General features: G+C 31.9%; 2 protein-coding genes across 2 annotated transcripts; both read left to right on the top strand.

Moving 5' to 3' along the window:
• On the top strand, positions 1–2,593 carry LOC114396289. Its single transcript, XM_028358189.1, has 5 exons — positions 1–59; positions 128–335; positions 552–695; positions 1,174–1,318; positions 2,517–2,593. Exons 1-5 carry the CDS (start codon positions 1–3, stop codon positions 2,591–2,593), a joined length of 633 nt encoding a protein of 210 aa, XP_028213990.1.
• Positions 2,594–11,495: 8,902 nt separating this feature from the next.
• Positions 11,496–12,540, top strand: LOC114396032 (LOB domain-containing protein 12-like). The gene is made up of 2 exons (XM_028357928.1): positions 11,496–11,778; positions 12,077–12,540. Exons 1-2 carry the CDS (start codon positions 11,623–11,625, stop codon positions 12,437–12,439), a joined length of 519 nt encoding a protein of 172 aa, XP_028213729.1. The 5' UTR covers positions 11,496–11,622; the 3' UTR covers positions 12,440–12,540.
• The last annotated feature ends 1,082 nt before the right edge of the window (positions 12,541–13,622 follow it).

The raw sequence follows: 13,622 nt of genomic DNA, 5'->3' as shown, positions 1-13,622 counted from the left end.
ATGTCACACTCTGTGGACGAACAACTCTCCTTTCTTCGCTCCCTAATCCAAGCCAGAAGGTCTTCTCTCTCTCTCTCTCTCTCTCTCTGTGTATCCATCTATAACATTTCGATTTCATTACATGCAGTTTCTGCGACTCTACCCTCCGATTTCTCGAATCGCTCTTGGTCTCCAAGGACGTGAAATCGTTGATCGAAGTTCGATCCAGCTTGACGCACCTCCTCAGATCTGAATCCCTGTCCGTTATTCGCTCCATCGCCGCAAAAACCGTCCACGACAAGCTTCTCGTTCTCGATTTTTTCGTCCGCGCTTTCTCTCTCGTCGGAGATCAACAGGTACTCTTACGGCTTCTCAGCTTCACAATCTTCTCTTCAGAAAACGTTGTCTTGTTCCATTTCTCGTGCATTTTATTACCTCAACTTTCCTAATTGAAATATCAAACTATATATATATATAGCAGCGACGTGTATGTGCTGATTTAATTAGTTGCTATGAAAATGCGTCGTGCTAATGTTTATTCTCTTTTGCGTTTTCGAATTCCTTTTTGCAAGAGTTGTTTGGCGTTGAGATACGAGGCTTTAGTTATGAGAGAACACAAATCTGCTAGTTGTCAATGGCTACAAGTTTCGCCTGCGGAATGGTTAAGTTTTGTGGAGAACGCGGTGCACAACGGTTTTCACGCCGTTGCCGAAAAGGTACGAGATATGGTGCAAATTATAATCTGCGATGTGAGACATAGCAATTTATTTTAGGAGAACAGACTTAGAAGAGTTTTGAATCCATGATATAAAACTGTCTCTGTATTTGTTATTGAACCATACATGAGGGTTTGTTGTGTAAATAGTTGAGATTTCATGAAGATGCTTTAGGCAATTTAAGTTCTATTTGCATAGACTTCTATATAAGGACTTTAAGTTATAAAGAGAAGAGGATAAAAAGGTAAAATAATTAATTAAACTTCTATTGTAAGTTAAAATTCACTTATTCAATCACTGAATTGGATGGTTAAGGGAGAAGAGAAGGAGAGGAAGGTTGAAAGTTTCATCCCTCCTGCTAACAAAAACTAACATTTTAACAATTAACATTTGTTGATAAAATAAAAACTTATTTGATCACTTTAACGTTAGGAGAGTTTAGTTGTGTCTGTATGCTTAATATCTGCTTGGCAATTAGGCATGTGAAATTGCATTGTCGTGCCTTGGGAATAATGATGATCTGAAGCACGGAAGAGACACAGTTCCAGAAAACTTGAAGGCTGTTATCAGTGAGATTACAAGGCTCAGGAACTGTGCAATGGCATCTGTTGCTTCACGATCTGGTATCTCTTCACTCATCCATTAATTGCATTGAAGATTCACGCGATTAATGTTCTTCGAAATATATCAATATTTAAAGCAGATTTGAATTACGAATCGTTTTCAGATTATGCAATTCAGAATGATAGCAGCAAATTGTTTGGTCCTATTGCTGTGTCCATCACTCATTTTCAACTAAAAATTCTGTAGAAGTGTGCAGCTTATGCTGTTCTTTGCTGTTGTATTTGGTTAGACAAAAAGCCTAGGCATCCTTTTGCCCGAGATTTGCTTTGTAATAGGAATGTCAAATGTGTGTATTTAGGTTCTCTTTTGTACATTACTTATAACTGTGTTAAGAGTGTTTCCTTGTTTTGTAGGATATCTTTTATTCTTTTTAGTTTTTCCCCAAATTTCTCTCCATTTTTCTCTTTCTCTATTTAATTTAATCATGTAAGGAGGCTAAAAATTGTACATTTAATCAAGTTTCGTTGACTGTTTCATTATTTTTGGTTTCTCTGATGTTATTTACCTATTTGTAGTCCGTTTGTCATACACCTTTGGATGGGTATATAGGGGATATTGCACTTGTTATTCATTCCCTCCTCAGTGGCTAGTTGCACGAACATTGATATTTAAACTAGATTTTTATATACTTTTCAGAAACTGATGCATTTTTGTGCTTTATGAGTAGTCATTAGTTCACTGCTAATGCTGTTTCCTCATATCAGTTCAGGTGCAGACGGCAGAGTATCTAAAAAGGAAAACAACAGAGCGGCAAAAACCGGACTTAATCTACACAGAAAAACGATGTCTAGCAAGCACTTCTTTCAGAAACGGAATTAAGAGACAGAATATACGAAAGTTACGTGAACACCAAAGTCTCCAACAGATCAGCAGTGAATTAAATGGACGACATCCAAATTTGAGGTTAAATGATCAATTTAATTGTGACTTCTTTTCATTGAACTAATTCATTGTTTAAGCATGTGAAGTTTTTAAATTTCAGTCTTTTTTCCATTTGAGTATTAAACCTTGATTAGTTTCTGGTGTTTTTAGTTTTTACACATTGAAAGAGCTAGTTGCTTACGCCATATAATATTTGACAAGTTAACAAAGGCAGTAGCGCAGTACATATGATTATATACCATTTGTGCACAGCTATTTAATTGCAAATCTGAATTTCTGTTACCTAATAAACTAACTTTTTTTGTGTGTGATCAGTTGAAGCCGATAGTGCAGATTGCAAGCTCCTCTTCAAATTTTGTTTCAGACGCTATCCCCACTCTGACAACAACTGACAAGTATACTCGTGTGTTTGACCGGTGATACCTATATTCATATAGAAATCATGATGCGGTTAACTTTAAAAAATGAGAAGAGAGTGTGTAATTTCTTTAAACATCATGAGAAGTTTTATAATATAAAAATGGAAAATACTCTTCCAATCAAACAAAGATTTGAATTATATCTATATTTATATAAAATCAAGAGAATCAAATAGAATAAGAAATTGATTCTTATTCCAATTGAATTCTTTTTAAAATCTTTCTTTCAATGTACTGATGCTATATATATATATATATATATATATATATATATATATATATATATATATATATATATAAAATGGGGGCCCATTCCTGACCCCTTGTCCGGTAATTTATTCAAATAATTTAACGAGCTTTTAGTAATAATCGATCAATGGTGGGAAGTGGTTGTGCTAGGCTAGATTTTATAAGGTATGAGCCTAACCTACATTATGAATCAAAGGTTTGAGACTAGTTTGATTACTTGATGTCGGCCTGTTTTAAGACTTGATTTAACCTTTCTGAAAGTTTCATGTTGTTGAAAAATGAAAAGTTTATTTTATAATAAAATCTATTAAATGAGATTTCAAAATACTTCTAAATAACCTAATGAGTTTATCTTATATGTGGATTAGTAAGTTTAAGTTTTTAAACAAACTATTATTATTATTCAAAATATCATAGTAAAAATTAAAAATGTTATTATTAGTATTGTTTAAATAGGTAATTTTATTAAGGTCCCGTTTGAGGTGATTTATTGTTTGTAGTTTTAAAATTTTATAAAATCAAAATCAATTTTAGTATTGAGTTGTTAATTTTCAACTTTAATTTTAAAATTATGTTGCAAAATAAAAAAGAAATTTCTAGTTCTTGAATTTCAGTGCATAGAGGTAAAAACTTAGCACTATACAGGCCAGGAAAATAAGCTTTACCGACTAGAAACAAAAAGCAATGCATTCAGCCCCACCCCAACATATAATTCAAAACAAAGGAAAGTATGTAATAATGAATGCCTTTCAAAGTAGTTTCTACTTGATGGGCAATTGAGGGATTTTCATTAATGGACCTTAGTAACTGTATAAGTGAATTTTGATATCACACTTTTACTCAAAATTTTAAAGTTTAAGTTTATGAGTTTTTCTTTTATTTATGTGATGTTTAACTTTCTTATTCCTACCTTTGTAGGATTTTACCTCACAATTGTATTTCAACAATCTTTCCCCTCAAGTGTAAGTTTCTTTCACATGTCTACCCTAAAACGAAATCCATTTTTATCTACAAGTATTCTATAATGATTCTTAGAACTTAATTGTGACTATCTCAAGGCCAACATGCTCTAATACCTTGTAATATTGCAACACGTGCGGGACTCGCTATCTGATCCCATGCATGAACTCACTCGTCGGATAGACTTTCGATATAATGCATCTTCAAGTCCATGAATTTATTGTCTTCATTTTACTCGTATGAGTCGGTCATCAAGTCGAATTTCGACTCTAATACTAATTGTTGGACAATCAAGTGGGTTAAATACTAAGAAAATTTTCATCAATGGGTCATGAACAATCATATAAGTGAACTTTAATATCACATTTTAATCCAAAACTTTAAGACTTAGGTTTACGGGTTTTTTCTTTACTTATATGTACTCAATTTTTTCATTTCTACCGATACAGGACTTCACCTCACACTTATACTCCATGCATTTATCTTCTACCAAGAATTCACGAAAATTCCCTTAAACAAAATTTGCATAAGAGTTGTGGCAATGACGACCACTCCCAAAATGATGCAATAAAGCCCTTTGGCTTATGGAGGTTGGTGGTGGTTTAGGCGACCGAATCTGGTGAAGGGGAGGTTGGTGGTGGTTTGGGTAACCAAATCTAATGAAGGGGAGGTTGGTGGTAGTTGAGGTGACCGAATCTGGTGAAGCGGAGGTTGGTGTTGGTGCAGTGGTGGTTTAGGCGATCGGATCTGGTGAGGGAGAGAGACAAACAAGAGATGGTGGTAGTGCTGGTGGGAGAGAAGGAGAGAGACGAACTTACCGACGACTTACAGCCGCAACAACAGTCTTTGCCTCCATCGGGGAGGGGTGATGGTGAGTGTGAGAGACCAAGAGATGAGTTAGGATAAAACGATAAACACAAATCCACTAACCTATTTTCATTGTTTTTGAAATAGAATAAAAACTGTTTTGAAAACAAGTAAAAAGTCAACTTGGTCCCATTTTACGTGAACATGTTACTGTTTTAAAATTATATTTTAAAACAAAAAATCAGAAACTCACAGTCATCCCCAACGTGACCTAATTAAGTTTTCACTATTGCTTTCCCCTTGCCCAGAGTATCCATTCTTTTACTGGGCTTGGTGGTGTCTTCCAATGGATGCATACAAAAAGGGAATTGAAGCTACCAAGTCGCTGATAAATTGGCCGATCATGAAATGTCATTAGTTGATAGTTTTTTAGTTTATGATTATGTTAAGCCCTTTATTTTAACCGTTGTTTTAGCATAAGTTTCACTGGATTTCCTCGTGGTTTTTAAAGTCCTTTGGGTCTCCGCTCCTTTGTCGCCCAAAAGTAAAAATAATAAATTCGAGTCTTTATTTTTAAGCAAGATAATGTTTTCTTATTACTTAATGAATTAATTAATATCGTACAGTAATATACTAAATATTTAATTTGCTTGATTTACTAACTTATGTAAAAAGAATTTGCAAAAAAAGTTATCGTTATAAATATATCATTGCCTGATTCTGATTATCATGGAAGTCTAAACAGGTGTGAGTGCCATTAATTTGTATCCGACATTATTCCATGCCATATTTCACGTGGCTTGCATGTCTAATTTTAAAAAAGAAAACAATAAAAGAATTGAGTAGAGTTTTCAAAGTTTTGACACCCCCGCCCCCCGTCCATGAACATCATATTTAAACATGTTGCTGAAATTTTATATTTTTGCATATAATTTCACCATAATATATATATATAATCCTCTCACAAGTCACAATCCAAAATTTTTATATGCAACTAGTTTTTTGGTGGAAGTTTTTAAGGACCCGCGTATATTTGAACAATAGTTATGTTAAAAATGTACACCATGAATTTCACAGTCGTATTCTAATATTACACTCATTGGAGGCTTTTTAGCCGTTAACAATTCATTATCGATTTGCTCATTTCTTTTTTTTTCTTTTTTCTTATTTTACTTTTCTTATCATCTAAATCTATTCAAAATGGGGTGGAAGTCGATAATTATTCAAAATAAAAATTGAGGCGGCCCTGCAGGCAACAGATCATGATCATGTGCTTCGTAATTATTATAATTTGCAAACATATGCTTTGCGTAGAGTTGGTCATATCAAACAAGCATGCTGAAAATTGACGATGATCATATTGGGAACTGAACTCCATTTGCTCATGCAGATATATGAATTTCAATTTTGAGGCCAGTTTGCCACTCAGTGTCACAGCTAGCAAATTTTCTGTCTTGCTTTATTTGTCAAACCTCATACTTCTAATGTCTCCAATTTCCCAGCTGTGTCTAAACTCAGGTCAGATTTACATGGCTTTGATAAAAAAATGTTTAACATTTTTATTTGATAAAACTTTAAATTGCATTATGATTTTTTTCTTTATTTGATTTTTTTAAAAAAAAAACGTACCTTTTTTTAATTACATATTTATTTTAATATAAAATGAACTCTTAAAAGAACTCACCAAAAAAAAAAACACACTCTTAAAAGACTTTTTCGTGGTTCTCCACACTCTTTGGAACATAAAAGTTTAGATTTGGACAAGACTCACCCATGTACATATGAATTTAGAAAAAATCATCAACTCTAACGATTTTATGGTAAGGCTAGCTATGAATACGGATGGATTTTATTGTCTCTGGAATCAAACGCAAATCTTGACATTTACCGGAGCTAAAGGCTTTCTAGGTGATGAAAAGGACTCCCAGCATTATCAACTTTAGAAATTCATAAGAAAGACCAATTAGGAATTTGGATAGATAATAAGAGTGTTTTAGAACATTTCATTAATTATATGATTAAACTTTAATTTTTAACGGTAACAAATGATATTGTGTGGTTTATGCAATTGATCTCATTTAATGAGATAAGACTTTGTTGTTGTTGTTAGAATTTTGTTTGTATTAGTAAAATATAAATACATTTTATTTGAAAGAAAGAGTTTGTATAATCTTTTGAAATGATGTGTATGGATTAATTTTAAGTTTATTCTTTCATCATAATAACAGATGAGATCAAAATAAAATATATAAATGAAAAATTATTTTTATCTTAAATTTACAAGATTGAGTTAGATTTATATCTCTCAATTTATGATCTGTTTTAAATTTATTCAAGATAGAGATTATATTAATTATCCACACATCAAGTCAATGTAGTAGTCAATGTAGTAGGTATTGATCTTATCTTTAGTCATAGTGCAACTTGAGTTTTTCCAAATAATTCCACTAAATGAACTTCTATAAATCAAATTAAGATGACTGGAGCACTTTGGCATCCAACCTAGCTTCTTTCATTGCCACTTTCACTGTTCTAGATTTTGAAGACCACGTTCATTTCAAGAATCGAATCTTCCATATCACCAAGGCAAGGCAGAGAGGGCCATTAATTGCTCTGCGTTGGAGCTTGCATGTCACATTTTTCTTCAAGAATAGTGAGAGATGTTTGTTTTTCTTCTACTCGTTAATAACATCAACCTACGCGCGCAACCATTAATAAAAGATTATATTCAGTTCATATATGGTTTTATTTTTCTTTCTATTCCCTTTTCACAACTTTCAAGAGTTTGGCTGTTTTGAAAGTTGAAAAGCAGTAAGTGATAGAATTAACCATTAAGAAATTCAACACACATGGCCCCATCATGTGTCTATTATTTCACCCTATCTCTACATAAATTATAAAAGAATCACCCCAAAGAACAAAACATAAACTTGAACTATAAGACAAAGTCATATGCAAATATTGACTGAAACAAAGGATATTGAGTTTGCTCCTCGGAACAGAAGATTTGAAGATAGGAATCATGTGGAGAGCATTTAATACAAAGAAAAGGAATAGGTGTTAGGGTTTCACAGCTAGGTACAGTTTTAATTTCAACCTCTCTTGAAATGGGTTTTTCCTTTTTAAAAATTCATAAGGGCTTGCTCTATGTCGGATCAATGATATTAATTAATTTAATCAAATGGGTTGTTTACATCTATCAATTATATTGTCATAAGTACGTACTGATAAGGAGATGAGTAATGCAACATGGCCACGATCATTAAGCTTTATATATCATGTGCACTTTGGTTTGCACTTTGCAACAACGACTATGGAACAATTAATTGTGTTTCTGCTATCGCGAATATACAACTCTTCCCTTTGTTCGTGAAGATGATTTAGCTTTATATATCATGTGCTACAATTAAAGACAGTTTACTTTTGGAAGCAATTAGTATACCCCTGCCCTTTCTGTTCACACTGTCGTGAACGATCAAATTTAACTTAAGAGACATTTGTTTCAAGTTATGATATTGCATTCTCAAGAATCATTTCTCAACATGAGTAGTACTGAGTCGAAGAGGTTTGGATTTTGTGGTGTTGAATTTGATCATGACATTCATACGTATTGGAAAAGGTTTTCGCTTTAACGTTATGGTGAAACTAAACATATGTAAGTTAACACATAACTTTACTTGGGAGATTAGCAATACATTCACTAAACGATTAGTGGAAAAAATCAAATGAGAAATACTAGATGGTACGAGATGATCCAATTGCACGAATGTAACATATCAATTACTTTTTGGCATATTTTCCATCAAACTTTTCTTTTTTTTTTTTTTTAATTTATTATTTAATCAATTATATGCCACCATGTCTTTTCGTATGCAATTTGCACAGTAATATTTTGTACCATATAGCAATGCTCAAAATCAATATGCCGCCGACAAATGATGTCTTTGTCAAGGTTTCTAGAGTCCCATGTGCATGTGTGAATCTTTTCTTGCTTAATCTCTTAATTATAATGATTCAATGTTAAAACTTCTACGGCCTAACTCGATCATGGTTGAACGTTATCGGACGAATATTTTATTTATTTTTCATTAAAAACATTTATAACATATTTTACACTAAAGAAAGATAAAAAAGAAAAGAAAAAAGAGAAAAATTAAATGAGATAAAATAGATAAGTAATGAAGAGAAATAGAGAAAATAAATAAATTATATAAAAGATTATAAGGAATTTAGTGTAAATAACATTACTCCTTTTCCGAATATAATTAATACGATCATTAAGCTTCTTAAGTTGTACAAGATAAAATATGATAAGTGTATAATCTGTTTCTCCATAAAAAAAAAAAAAGTGTATAATGTCTTTCTGAAGACTGTTTCTATTTTATGTGAATTGAGGTTTTGAATCTGGTCTTAATGTCTTCCCGTGACTGACCCTTTAAGGTTTTTTTTAAGAGAACCCTTTAGGGTAATTATTTAGTAATATAAATTTGTAATTTAGAAATTTTGGTTTAAACTATTCTAATTCAAAATCGTACAATTCTTTAGCCTGGGAATAAAGTTAGATTTTATGCATTTATTTATAATTTCCTAAAGCTAATGCTTATGACTAATTTTGTTTGCCTATGGAATTAGGGTCCATAATTAGGATAAAGGATTTACCTACTAGGAATTGAGGATAAGCTATATATTATAGAATAATCAGATGTCAATCACAAAATAAAAAAAGGATTTAGAAGAGAAAACATTACATTAGGGAAGAATTAAAGGGATTTGTATACCTACCCATTTTTTATATTTAATTTTTTTTATAATTGTTCATTTGTGTTTGTTTCTTTTTCATTACAATAAAAATTTAAAAACCTAAAATCAACCATGCTCTATTATTTTTTGAATCAAAAGAGTAATTAACTGATTGAATAAAGTTAAATTAACCATAATCCTGATGGATACTATAATTTAATTTTTTATTACTTGTATAAGTATAATAAATCTACAGTTATTTAATTTTAGTCTCTTATACCTACACGAGGATGAAGATAATGTCGATTGACTAAGAAGTTATGTGGTATGACATCTTGTCGTTTCAATATGGCTCTGCAATACAAGGGGCCTGAACGATAACTTACTTTCCAATGCGAGAATGCCCTGTGACTAGTTCTCTTCAGCTTTAGCTAGAAAGATAAATATATAATTTGGAACCAAGTAAAATTCTAGCATAAGATTGGAAACGTATATTTGAAAGGGTCATTCCCTTTATTGTTTTTCATATCTAAGGATCTTAGATATAGCATACATGGGAGAGTGAGTTAATGGTGAATGAGAATGGAGATAAAGGTACGTGGAGAAGGAAATTTTTTTCATGTGGAAGGAGAAAATCTTTACTGAATTGTCTAATTTACTTTCCTCAAATTCTTTAAGCAGAGAAGGATATCACAAATGTGTATGGAAGATGGATATATAGTTCTTGGATTTTTCAGTAAAAACTACATACTCTTTGTTCCATAAGATGTTTCCTGTGACCTTCGTGAGAATTTTTCCTATGCCTTTTGTAGATGCATAACTCCATTAAAGGTGTTGGTTTTTCTTAGCATTTGTCGCTGGACAAATTACCAAATAGGATTGGAATATATAAGAAGAAAAGTATTCTCAATATGTAGGAGACTTTTTTGTGCTTTATGTAATCTAGACCACGAGGACACAAAACAAATGCTCTTTTTTTTTTTTGACAAAACAAATGATTAAAAAAAAGGGAAACAAAACATGCTATAATTGGCGTGATTGATACGGAAAGACTTTTTCTCTATTTTTTTCCCTTCCTTGTTATACCACTTCCCTATTTACTTTAACCATTTTACCTTATTCTTTTTTTCCTTGGCTGATTGTTACTAGATAATTTGTAACAATTTGCGAAAAAAATGTTTGCACAATACTATTACTCATTTCTGAAACTAAACTAAGTCTCAAGATTAAATTTTTTTTATTCTTAAAAATAAAAATAAGTACTAAAAAATTTATAATACTTTATATATTCTATTTAACCAATTGAGTTAGATTTATTCATCAAGAATTAAATGTCTTGTAAGTATATCATCAGGTTTCTCATTGCTTGAATAAATAATTTCCGCGTTCAACTTACACAGGCAAGTAGAGAGATAGAGAAAGAGAAAAGGGAATTGAAAAGGGTTTTGCATGTGAAAGCCTGAGCCAACAAACATTCACGTTGAACCCTTCTTTCCACAGGTCTAGTCCAAATTATGATTCCAACAATTAACTCACAACACAAAACGTCCTATACAAGTGAACTACTGTTCATGTTCATGCTCTCTATCCAAGATTAACAGCTGTAGTATATTATTTAGAGCTTGCCCTATTTGAGTGTAAAGGTGAGTTTGAGTTACATGTTCATGTATAAAATACGTTACATACATATAAAATTGAAGAGTCAAATTTGGACGTAAAAACTACACAACTGCGTGTGTTGCCAACCTATCACGCGCCTTTGCGGTGTTTGACCACCGCCTACTACTTATATTTAAAGCTCTACATGTTTTGTTTCATCACTTTCCCTAACTTGCCCTTCAATCTTTGACTTCATTGGTCCCTTAGTATATTATAATGCCGCAAATATCTTTGGCTAAACTTGTAATTTACACATATGAAGTACCACATATATTATATATGATTGACACGAGAAGTGGTTTCTAATTAACTTAATTTCTTCTTTGTACATCAGCACAATATTAATTTAATAATTACCAATTCATATTTTACAAGAAGGACATGTGCATCTAGCTATTCTACATTAGGCAAGCAACTTCAAATCTCAATGGCCATTATAAATAAGAAATGATAGACTCATTCTCTTAAACCCCATGCTTGAGATTGTGACGCGGCTTAGTTTTCTTCCTCTTCATTACACACATCAAAAGACAACAAAAGTATAATCTCTTTTTCGTTGCTTTGTCACTATTAATTCTATCTTCCAAATGGGGGGTACCTCACCTTGTGCTTCTTGCAAGTTGTTGAGACGTCGTTGCTCCAAGGAATGTATCTTTGCTCCTTACTTTCCTTCTGATGACCCTCGCAAGTTTGCCATTGTGCATAAGGTGTTTGGTGCTAGCAATATCAGCAAAATGCTGCAGGTATCTCTAACTTCCCTACCCTTTTTTCTCTCTTTCTTTTCGTGGTTACCATCGTAACTAAGACCTTCGGCTATAAAATTAACCCTTCTTTCTCTTTAATCTTCTTAATTTACAACTAATTTTCTAGATACATATGTGTATTGCAAGAAATTATTATTTAAATAAAGACAGTTGAAATGTGTGTATCAAGTTATTTTAAGTTTTACCTACACTAAATCATGATTGTAGGTATATGTTATTTTTCTTGTAGTGACATGTAATAGGATTCATTAAACAAGTTACTCTTGTGCATGTGCAGGAGCTTCCAATTCATCAAAGAGCAGATGCTGTGAGCAGTTTAGTTTATGAGGCAAATGCAAGAGTGAGAGACCCAGTGTATGGATCTGTTGGAGCCATATCATACCTACAAAGCCAAGTTTCACAATTGCAAATGCAGCTTGCAGTGGCTCAGGCAGAGATTCTATGTATCCAGATGCAGCAGCAAGAGCCTACCTTAGCCACACAATTAGTAGACCAAGATGACAAATCAATGCTCCTATCTGTAAACAACAACTATGAAATGCTTCCTCAGTTTCTTAACTTTCCTTCATCTTCCTCCTCATCTTCCAATATATTCCAAGACCCTCATGAGCCTCTTAAGAGAGAGTCTTTTTGGACTTAATTAAATTTTCCAATCTTTTCCATTGAATTTAAATTATTTCAAAATGTTTTATTGTTTCACTTATTATGTTAGCCTAGTCAGAATATGCCTTTTGTCTGTTAGTGCATCCTTATTTTCTTATTCTAGTTGTTCACACAAAGCATGTAGAAATTAAAGGGGAGAATAAAAACAAACAACATTATATTAAGTTCGATGATAGGAAAAGGAAACAAAATTAAAACTATTAGTAAAAGAAAAAGTGTATTTGTACCGTTATTTTATGATAAAAAGTGGTAGAATGATAAGGGGAAAATGTGATAAAATAATATTCATGACAAGGACGAGAGAAGAAAAATAATATAAAAATATCATACAAATAATAAAAGCCTTAATAAAAACAAAAGGAAGCAGAATGTACGGGTCAAATATCATGCACGTGCAATTTGTCGTACAGTTGAAGGCTTAATTATAACAATTTTATATTGAACGAAGCTGCATTTAAGACTTAATTTATTTAATAAGTTAAGTAATCATTTGAAAAAGTTAGACTCTTTTAAATAGAAGTTACATAATCATCATATGAGTTAAATTGAATTAGTAACTTTTCAATTATGAGTTTGTTAACTTTTTAGCGTGATTTCATGACTTCTAAAGTAAAGTTTGTACCTTGGTACTTTACTCTCTTGCAAGCTAGGAGTATCCAAGTGAACCTCTTTATTATCTATTTTTAAAGAAATGTTCCTTTAACATAAAATCATAATATTCAAATTGATGCAAAATTTTGGCAATAAATTGTATAAGTTTTTTCTCAATCCACACACCTTTAAACTAATAATACAATTGATCTGTCATTCTAGTTTTAGGGATGGAATCTTATCCTGCCTGAGAAAAAAATGATATTAAAATCTGCACCATGTTCGTCTGATCTTGTACTACTTATAAAGTATTTGAAATAAATTTATAAAATTAATCACAATGTTAAGATTAATATGTTACTATCTCATATAATTTCAGTATCAAAGTTCGTTGAGACAGAGATTGAAAGAACTCTGATATGAGAGAAAGATTATTCTCATTGGTTGTTGTCTAATGAATGAGTTACACCTTAATATGTACTAGAAGGTAGAATTTGACATCTAAGAGTCTAATTAATCAACAGGTCATCATAACTGTACAAACCTAATTAACATCTAATTATAATACT

The sequence above is a fragment of the Glycine soja genome, chromosome 18 (genome assembly GCF_004193775.1).
Source record: "Glycine soja cultivar W05 chromosome 18, ASM419377v2, whole genome shotgun sequence".
Classification (NCBI taxonomy): Eukaryota; Viridiplantae; Streptophyta; class Magnoliopsida; order Fabales; family Fabaceae; genus Glycine; species Glycine soja.
This window is presented reverse-complemented; position numbering and strand designations above follow the sequence as displayed.

Coding starts and splice junctions, on each gene's coding strand:
- LOC114396289 (XM_028358189.1), top strand. CDS start 1: ATGTCACACTCTGTGGACGAACAACTCTCCTTTCTTCGCTCCCTAATC. Junction 60..127: donor TCCCTAATCCAAGCCAGAAG/GTCTTCTCTCTC, acceptor CATTACATGCAG/TTTCTGCGACTCTACCCTCC. Junction 336..551: donor CTCTCGTCGGAGATCAACAG/GTACTCTTACGG, acceptor CCTTTTTGCAAG/AGTTGTTTGGCGTTGAGATA.
- LOC114396032 (XM_028357928.1), top strand. CDS start 11,623: ATGGGGGGTACCTCACCTTGTGCTTCTTGCAAGTTGTTGAGACGTCGT. Junction 11,779..12,076: donor ATATCAGCAAAATGCTGCAG/GTATCTCTAACT, acceptor GTGCATGTGCAG/GAGCTTCCAATTCATCAAAG.